Source organism: Microchirus variegatus, assembly GCF_963457635.1.
Source record: "Microchirus variegatus genome assembly, chromosome: 12".
NCBI lineage: Eukaryota > Metazoa > Chordata > Actinopteri > Pleuronectiformes > Soleidae > Microchirus > Microchirus variegatus.
This window is the reverse complement of record NC_139813.1, coordinates 18,349,275-18,359,270: the sequence shown is the minus strand read 5'-3', so window position 1 is coordinate 18,359,270 and position 9,996 is coordinate 18,349,275. Positions and strand designations below refer to the sequence as shown.

The following is a 9,996-nucleotide window of genomic DNA, read 5'->3' as shown; positions in this document are numbered from 1 at the left end:
AAGGGCAATTCATTGACTAACAGTTAATTATTAACACCCCTGCTTGCTGTTGTATTAAATTATATTTTGATGACCAAGCTCGTCTAAATGAGGCACCTGAAGGTTTCATTTTGAACATTTAATTAAAATTTGTTCACTTTGTTCAGATTAAAAAGACAAAAGGGACGCACTTTACAATAGTGAATATTATGTGGAGCTTTAAATCAGCAAAATAAATGTCTGTAAATTGAGGGAAATGGGGAACAAACTCTTGTCAGCAAACCAAAACACAAGGGAAACAACACAAGTGCACGGTGTATTCTCAGGAAACATTCTGGATAAAAGGAGAGTTTATATTTGTGGAACACCTGCTACGATTAAATCGTCTCTGTTACAGTTTCTAACCCCAAAGTATGTGACACATTTCCCAATAACATTGGCATCCATAAAGTGACAAACCTCAGTAGCTGCACACATATAGAAAGGTATAGAAGGTATACTGTAGGTACTTAGTTTTCAAACTAGCACCACATTCTGCTCCGATAAAAAAAAAAGAAAGAAATCACTGCTTCATATTCAGGTTTATGTATTTATTTTTAGAATGTTTAGAAACCCACAGTTTTGCTTCCGCTAGCACATACGCAGGGCTCCATCCACCCACCCGTCTCCACTGACACCCTTTAAGGTGCTGTCTTCTGCAGGGACTTACTGAAAAGAAATGAGAAGACTCTTCTCTACTCACAACTCCACTAACTTTCTCCAATCAAAACACTACCTTGTAAAAGAAAAAGCAATATATCCTTATTATGTGTCCAGGCAGACCAACGGTACTCCAATAATGTCTTATTGTGTATGCATTAAAATGGACCTGAAGGGATGTTGTGCTGGTTATTTAGGAGATAGCTCTGAATAACATCTGCTGATAGATAAATAAATAAAGATGAAATGCGATCAAGCTTTCAGAGGAAGGCAGAGGCGGCGCTGCGTTCGCCGATGTCTCGGAACAGAATACCTGCTTGACAGATATGGAGAGGCATTGTCATTTCACAAATTGATTTGTTGCTTTGGCAAGGAGTGCCATTTTCGTGCTGCATCAAAAAACATAATCTTTCCTTCGAAGGAAAAAAAAGATCCTTTTGATAGACAGTTGTGCAAATGGAGAATAACAAGGAAATAACAGTGTAAATAAACAAGTAGTTTGTATTTCCCTAAATTTCTAGCATGCTTCCCACCTGCCTACAAATGAAATATCACAACACCCTGCACTGTGCACAACGTCTCTGTCACTTTTTAGTATATTGATATTTAGTTTGTGTTGCTTTATGTTCCTCTCAATGCCTGCTGTTCAACACATGAGCTAAAAGTCACCTTCTCGCAAATGTCAACACTGTTCATTGATTATTACAAAAACACCTGAAAGAAAATGCCATTGCAATCCAAATTCACCTGTGGACATTACTGAGAAATGCTAATGTTTTCCTCAGTGCGTCATTTGACAGGGTAATAATTCCTGTAGATTAACGCCAAAATATCACAGTAATATTAATTGCTCACAACAATTATGCAGGCAGCCGGTAGAAATCTCGCATACATAAGTGGGGATCGATTAGATTTCAAAAGCCAAGTTGCTGACGTCAGTCATTTACACACTTGTATATTCGCTTCCAAGTGCAGCAAGGTTTTTCTTCACAACGAAAACTTCAAGACACTCTCATGTCTCTAGGTAAGAGAAGGACGGTCTCAGTTGTCCAAACTTTTGGACAAAGTCTGCCTGGGCCTGAACTAAAGCCTCCTCATCTATGTACACAACTGGCCTCCTGACGGTGACAAAGTACTGCACCTTCCTCAGGCTCCAGCCGAGGACGTACATGAGCAGACCACACACCGCAGCTGTCGACCTGCCCACTCCGGCATTACAGTGAACATAGACGGTGTGGCCGTTCGCCAAGAGGCCGTGAAGCAGGAATACAGCCTGGGGAAGCATCCTAATGCGACCTGGAGAAGAAGAAGAGAGTCACACAACAGACATTCAGATTAAACCCAAGTCTTTGTAGATCAGAGCAGATTTGACAGTTCACATCCTCACTAAGTGTCTTGCATCAGAACGAGAGCTGCATGGATTCTGATATAACCATTTTCATTCATGTATTTTAAAGTCAGAATTGACGATCTGAGACGCGTCAACTGGAAAATCAGATACGATTCACTTCAGCCTGGTTACATGGACGTAGCCGTACTTCTCTCGTGTCAACAAAGCCGATGAAAAGACTTGCCCTTGAGAAGTAAAAATCTTTCTCTTGGAATTTATCACACAAAAATCGACTTACCCTCGGTGCTCATGTCAGGTGTCGGCAGCCACACGTACACAATGCCGCAGTCTTTGTACAAGCGCATCATGGTCTCTGGGGTCATGGCCTCCTCAGGGTTGCGTCTGCAGCCATAGGAGTTGTTGGCCACATCCGACTCTGTCTGAAAGTTCATCACGGCAGTGATGCCCAAATCATGCTTCATCTTGATGGTCACATGTTCCACCTGTCGAGGACAGCTGCCGAGCCAAATGCATGGAAGCACCCTGCAAGCCGTGAACCAGGATTAAAGGAATGATTTATTTGCATGTTTGTGTCCTTTTCACAGCAGCACTACACATGATCAATAGTGACTAGCAAGTTAATACTATCAGACTGCACCAGATTATAATGGATTTACAATTCAAAAGCATGGTTTTAAGAAATTGAGCTGAGAGATGTTTAAGTTGTATTTTTTTTAAAGCATAATTGAACCCCTCAACCACTTTTTTCAGGTGAAAACAAATTCTGTGTCAGCTTCACGACCAGACCACACCCCCTGCACTGCTCCCCACTCTCCATCCCTCACTTATCTCGTAGCCTGCTTCCTGGCATTTTTCAAAATCAGGCATTGGGTGGAGTTAGCATCAGAAGAGGGGGTTTAGTTACCCTTTAATCACTGTCCTACACTGGTTAGATGAAAGATATTTTTTATTTATTTAGTACATATAAATACTTGCACAGTGATTTAGCTGGTATTTGTTTTTCATACCTATGTAATGAATGCACTGTATGACAATCTATGCAGTTTTATTTCTCTTGTATGATCAGTTTCACACTTTCAATCAATTCCATTAAAGTGAAAATGCAAAAAATGTGTTTTCTTGTTTTACTTGATCTTCTCATACATGGGAGATTATACAGTAGTTACATTTTTAAAGTCAATGTCTGCTTTGTGTCTGTTAATTGAGATATACCACTTGTTTGACCAAAAAAAACTCCCCTTTGAATATGAGATTAAGAGATAGAGGTATCCGCTTAAAAGGTGAATTTAATTTTCTCTCTGAATCATACCATGATTAACTGCAGAGGTGAGTTTGAATCGTACTTGGTCACAAGGTCTAAAAAGAGACTATTTAAAAAGCCATGGAACAGATGGATGTGTACAATGGTTCCAACTGAATATGGGTCCTTGTCTCAAGACTTGCAAGGTCTATCGATGCAAATTAAAACCCAGCCATGTGTATACAAACGCCACTTATGAGCTCACTATGCCAGAGGCCTGTGCTTAGTTTTGCGCAAAACATCCAGCATGAAATCAAAGTCCCAAATGCAGATTTAATTGACATAAAAACGTGTATCCAACACACTAAAGTTGTGAAGCTAAACCTGACATTTACAGCATCCAGAAAGTGGTGGATTACTGTTTAACCTACTGGATGACAGACCAAAAGGGCAGCATGAATATCTGCACTAAATATTCTGATCCCGTCCAAGGCTGGACAAGAGCCTGGGCCGAGCCTTGTTAGCACTTGAATGGGAGAACAAACCACGCCGGAGCTCAAGTCATCTGATATGAATCCACTGTAGATTTGTCGACGCATTACCCCGAAAAGTCATAAATGTCATTCTTGTGGTGGTAGGGGGATCACGCGGATGCATGTTGGTCTCAATCCACAAACCAGTGCCAATCACTATCCCTGTTATCAAAATATTTCTGTGTGGTTTCAAAGAGGCCGACTGTCTGACTGCTCAACTGACGATGATAACATTACAGTGACAGGCACTGATAACTAGATGATAGAAGCAAGGTAGAAAACAAGCAAACAAAGAAATGAAGAGACAGCTTTGTCTGCCTTGTCCATTTTGCAGGACAGTGAAGCATAGCTTCACAGGAGGTATTTACTCCGTCAGATTTAATATCAGGACAAAGTTTAACTCAAGCTTCCACTTAGAACACAGATTAATCCAGTTCAAGCTTTATTGAAGATCAATTATGTGTGAAAACTTGAGGGAAGCTGAGGAAAGAGCTGATTTGATCTCATCTGTTCCACGTCCTCAGGGGATTTTGTTAATTTTGCTATTATTAACTTTGAGATTTCACATCTCAAAGGCAGGTAATTTTTAATCAGCATCACATTCCACTGGATCTATGTCTGTATACGATACATTAATGTAGGAATAGAGTGTTTTCCATTGTAAAAAATCAACTACCTCTAAACCTCAAATCCATAACACATCCAAATTGTAAATACAGTATTTTCATATGCATTTAGTATTGCCATATGCAACTAAAAACTATTGTATTGTTCATAAATGTTCAGATAAAAGAGGGAGATTATGCACAGACCGATTCAGCAACAACAATAAGCTCTAATACCGGCATACACTCGAGCAGTTTGCATTCTCCTCAAAGTATTGAGTCACTGTATAATGACATCTGTGTGCCAACTTTCTAATGCTGTGGTTTCAAAAAAATCACTGGATGCATGTTTTACTTTGCTATATGAAAGTAAAAACACAGTTTTTTTATGGTATTACCTGGAAAAGTGCATGGCCTTGTGACCAGCCACACTGAAGTAAAAGCTGGTGGTGTGTTTCATCTCATCCGTGTGTCCCGTTTCCTCTATCCAGTGACCGATCGGGTGGCAGTGCACTCCGTCGACCATGTTCTTCTTATCATAAACACAGCACCGGTCATGGCTCGGACCGCTACCTGGTGACAGAGAAGACCGTGCCTCTACAGGTAAGTGACCAGCACTCATTAAGAAATGCTCTTAAAATAGATGTTGTCTATATTTTACTTTAAGGTATGTGTTAAACAGCAAAAATACAGAAGACTGTATTTCTATGTGTATTTCAAGTACTTTTATTGTACTGGTACATCCACAAATATGAACAGATAATAATCATGATTGGTTAATTTATTAATGGATTACTGATATCGGAAAATAATGTTTTTTGTGCTTGAGGTTTTTTTTATTGTTGTTATTATTATTATTATTAGTAGTAGTAGTAGTAGTAGTATTAATAATACTAATAATAACAAAGCAAGGGATTTGTCACTGTAAACACCACTGTTATATGAGCACAATTTATTTAAAAAAATGACTAGCGTTACATTACCGCCATCTTGTGGCGGTGAGTACACATTACACTGCATGAAGCAAACATGGCGGAGGTGTTTTTGTACCCACACACAAACACAAATAACCTTCAACAAAACAGCGTTGACAGCAGCCCAGTGATTGTTGCGCATGCGGTGTGCTTAAGTTGTTTTGTGTAGTTGTATACCTTCCCACACGTGAGAACCGTGGACTCTCTTGATGAACTTAAACCACAGTGGCTCTCTGCACGGCTCTGCCAGCTGCACGTCGCAGGTCCACAGACTCGGCTCGTGGCACGACGGAAGCTTGCGCGAGGCTGTCATGAGCACCGCTCTGCTCAGGTCCCAGTGGCCCATTTCCTCGCGCGAGCCCAGAATCAGCAGCTCCACGTCCGCGGACTCTGGCGTGAGGATGACCCCGAATCTGAACAACATGATGACGATGATGATGATGCGTTGTTTCGTTCAGTAACTCCACACGAGGGATAGTCGTATTATAGCGCGGGTTTTTAATTCTGTGTAGCCGGAGAGACAGAGTCAGGTGTCTAAAAATAACCTGGTCCGCTTCAGTCTGGTAGCGAAGAGGGGAATATGGGACACAAAGCCCACTTTGTCATACACTTTTTAGGCTTGTGTGTGCACACATAATCCCCGGCCACTTTATATGGCACACAGGCCACCTAATAGTATGGACTTATGTTGCAGGAGTCTAGATTATATTTGATAATGTTTAATATTTAATATTTAATAATTGCACACACAAATGTGTGATGATAATAATAATAATAATACATAGGTTTTATATAGTGCTTTTTAAGGTATCCAAAGACGCTTAAATAGTTGATGGTGAACTTGGCCCATTTTGGGTGTGACCCAACAAGCTGTCTTGTGGTTCGAAATGTTTTTATACCACCAGAGAAAACACTGGTCTCTTCCAAGTACCTACAGTGCTATAAATGGGTCTAACCGGTGCTACAGGTAATACAATGATTTTTATTCACCATTTTCTAATAGAATGAAGACATACTAACAAGAACCACGTACAATATACAGGGCAGGGTACAACTGTTGTTTTTTATTTGTCTTTGTGTTACTTGAACCATATCACTGTTACATGTTGAGAGTAAGTATTGTATTACAAAAAAAATCTTCATTTCACTCCCAGGGCTGCACAACAGTGGTCAAATATACTGTAGGTACATTTGTGCTGATCCCAATTCATGTCATATTTACAGATCAGTATGTATTTGAAAGCCTAATAGTCCCTCCTTTTTTCTGTTAAGTCTGTTAGGTTATAGGGCTGCACAGGTACGACAAAAGATGACAGGAAAATTACAGGTTTAGTCATTTTGGCTGCTAAAAGACTAGTGTGGTTGAACTGGAAAACACAAACAAACCACATAGTTTCAACCGTAGATAAGTATGTATTTGCATACGTGACAAGCTCGCACTAGAACAGGCACTAAATATCTCAGTTCTCAGACAGACAGAGTAAGGTGCAGCCTCTCTCTGAAGTTGTATTCACACTAACACCATGACTGTCGTGGAGAACAAATGGTGTTTTAAACAGCCACGTGGTTTATAAAGTCCAACCGCATTGCTATCATATTGTAACGTCTATATAGACAGCAGAAAAAGCGTGAATGTTGAGTGTTCAGCATGAAAAACAATTGAAAATGAAGTTACTGTATGCCAGAATTGTGAATTAACATAAGGTGTATCTGCCGGGATTGGTTATGCTATTATTAACAACAGTAAAAGCATATAAAAGATAGACGTAAGAGTATATTTTAACTCCCAGCGGCCTGTTTATCTTGAACAGAGGAGAATGTGAAGCTTTAGAGCACAAAGAAATGCTCCGACTGAATCGATTTACATTTCAAAGTTGCCTCTTTTCATCATTTATATTGCTGCCTGGTCCTTGTCAAACAGGTTTCTCTAACCAACAGACGAACAGTTACATGCAGCAACATTTCCTGGAAGAAAACTATGGCATAACAAACTGCATAAATGTGCCGCTGCGATTCACCTCTTTTGTAAGAAACACTAGGATCAATTTAGAGTTCAGACGTTAAATTACAGAAGATTTGGTAATGTTGCAGATGAGTAAAAACCTTCCGGTTCCCAGTAAATTCCCAGACACATATTTGAAGAAAGGGAAAAAAATAAGTACATCAAAGAACACATTAACCTGGAATAAGTGTCTGATTAAAATGAAAACTGATCAAATGTCACGATCATTAGCAAGACTGCAAATCTTTGTCAGCAGTGCTGTAGAATCTCCTTCTCGATGATTATGTTTATTAGCATCTTGATAAAACACAATTATTTGTCAGGTTTTCTTTGGTGAGGAAGCCAAAGCACAGGCTGGAAACCAGGAGAAGATTTCATTGTCTCTTGATGAACTTAAACCACAGTGGCTCTCTGCACGGCTCTGCCAGCTGCACGTCGCAGGTCCACAGTCTCGGCTCGTGGCACGACGGAAGCTTGCGCGAGGCTGTCATGAGCACCGCTCTGCTCAGGTCCCAGTGGCCCATTTCCTCGCGCGAGCCCAGAATCAGCAGCTCCACATCCGTGGACTCTGGCGTGAGGATGACCCCGAATCTGAACAGCATGATGACGATGATGATGATGCGTTGTTTCGTTCAGTAACTCCACACGAGGGATAGTCGTATTATAGCGCGGGTTTTTAATTCTGTGCAGCCGGAGAGACAGAGTCAGGTGTCTAAAAATAACCTGGTCCGCTTCAGTCTGGTAGCGAAGAGGGGAATATGGGACACATAGCCCACTTTGTCATACACTTTTTAGGCTTGTGTGTGCACACATAATCCCCGGCCACTTTATATGGCACACAGGCCACCTAATAGTATGGACTTATGTTGCAGGAGTCTAGATTATATTTAATAAAATATTTTGCACACACACATTTGTGATGATAATACTAATAATAATACAAAGGTTTTATATAGTGCTTTTCAAGGTATCCAAAGACGCTTAAATAGTTGATGGTGAACTTGGCCCATTTTGGGTGTGACCCAACAAGCTGTCTTGTGGTTCGAAATGTTTTTATACCACCAGAGAAAACACTGGTCTCTTCCAAGTACCACCTACAGTGCTATAAATGGGTCTAACCGGTGCTACAGGTAATACAATGATTTTTATTCACCATTTTCTAATAGAATGAAGACATACACTAACAAGAACCACGTACAATATACAGGGCAGGGTACAACTGTTGTTTTTTATTTGTCTTTGTGTTACATGAACCATATCACTGTTACATGTTGAGAGTAAGTATTGTATTACAAAAAAAATCTTCATTTCACTCCCAGGGCTGCACAACAGTGGTCAAATATACTGTAGGTACATTTGTGCTGTTCCCAATTCATGTCATATTTACAGATCAGTATGTATTTGAAAGCCTAATAGTCCCTCCTTTTTTCTGTTTAGTCTGTTAGGTTATAGGGCTGCACAGGTACGACAAAAGATGACAGGAAAATTACAGGTTTAGTCATTTTGGCTGCTAAAAGACTAGTGTGGTTGAACTGGAAAACAAACCACATAGTTTCAACCGTAGATAAGTATGTATTTGCATACGAGACAAGCTCGCACTAGAACAGGCACTAAATCTCTCAGTTCTCAGACAGACAGAGTAAGGTGCAGCCTCTCTCTGAAGTTGTATTCACACTAACATCATGACTGTCGTGGAGAACAAATGGTGTTTTAAACAGCCACGTGGTTTATAAAGTCCAACAGCATTGCTATCATATTGTAACGTCTATATAGACAGCAGAAAAAGTTACTGTATGCCAGAATTGTGAATTAACATAAGGTGTATCCGCCGGGATTGGTTATGCTATTATTAACAATAGTAAAAGCATATAAAAGATAGACGTAAGAGTATATTTTAACTTATTTCAGCGGCCTGTTTATCTTGTACAGAGGAGAATGTGAAACTTTAGAGCACAAAGAAATGCTCAGACTGAATCGATATACATTTCAAAGTTGCCTCTTTTCATCATTTATATTGCTGCCTGGTCCTTGTCAAACATGTTTCTCTAACCAACAGACGAACAGTTACATGCAGCAACATTTCCTGGAAGAAAACTGTGACATAACAAACTGCATAAATGTGCCGCTGCGATTCACCTCTTTTGTAAGAAACACTAGGATCAATTTAGAGTTCAGAGGTTAAATTACAGAAGATTTGGTAATGTTGCAGATGAGTAAAAACCTTCCGGTTCCCAGTCAATTCCCAGACACATATTTGAAGAAAGGGAAAAAAATAAGTACATCAAAGAACACATTAACCTGGAATAAGTGTCTGATTAAAATGAAAACTGATCAAATGTCACGATCATTAGCAAGACTGCAAATCTTTGTCAGCAGTGCTGTAGAATCTCCTTCTCTATGATTATGTTTATTAGCATCTTGATAAAACACAATTATTTGTCAGGTTTTCTTTGGTGAGGAAGCCAAAGCACAGGCTGGAAACCAGGAGAAGATTTAATTGTCTGACAAATAGTAAAGTACGACTGAAAAGACTGATTACATGATGATGCAGCCTTGGAATTAACGAAATAATCGACAAAAATGTTTGAATTTTGCAGGTTGTGCACTAAAGTT

The 9,996-nt window shown here is 39.8% G+C and overlaps 1 protein-coding gene across 1 annotated transcript; it reads right to left on the bottom strand.

The window, feature by feature from the left end:
- Nucleotides 1–669: 669 nt before the first annotated feature.
- On the bottom strand, nucleotides 670–5,831 carry epm2a (EPM2A glucan phosphatase, laforin). Its single transcript, XM_083898452.1, has 4 exons — nucleotides 5,559–5,831; nucleotides 4,806–4,980; nucleotides 2,307–2,551; nucleotides 670–1,974 (listed from the first exon to the last, which is right to left on the bottom strand). Exons 1-4 carry the CDS (start codon nucleotides 5,803–5,805, stop codon nucleotides 1,691–1,693), a joined length of 951 nt encoding a protein of 316 aa, XP_083754578.1. The 5' UTR covers nucleotides 5,806–5,831; the 3' UTR covers nucleotides 670–1,690.
- Between the last annotated feature and the right edge of the window lie 4,165 nt (nucleotides 5,832–9,996).

What these genes read in the sequence shown, in the direction of transcription:
- epm2a (XM_083898452.1), bottom strand. Translation starts at nt 5,805, where the DNA reads ATGTTGTTCAGATTCGGGGTCATCCTCACGCCAGAGTCCGCGGACGTG. An exon ending in AAGGCCATGCACTTTTCCAG is followed by an intron (nt 2,552 to 4,805) that starts GTAATACCATAA and finishes CACGGCTTGCAG; the next exon opens with GGTGCTTCCATGCATTTGGC. An exon ending in ACCTGACATGAGCACCGAGG is followed by an intron (nt 1,975 to 2,306) that starts GTAAGTCGATTT and finishes CTTCTTCTCCAG; the next exon opens with GTCGCATTAGGATGCTTCCC.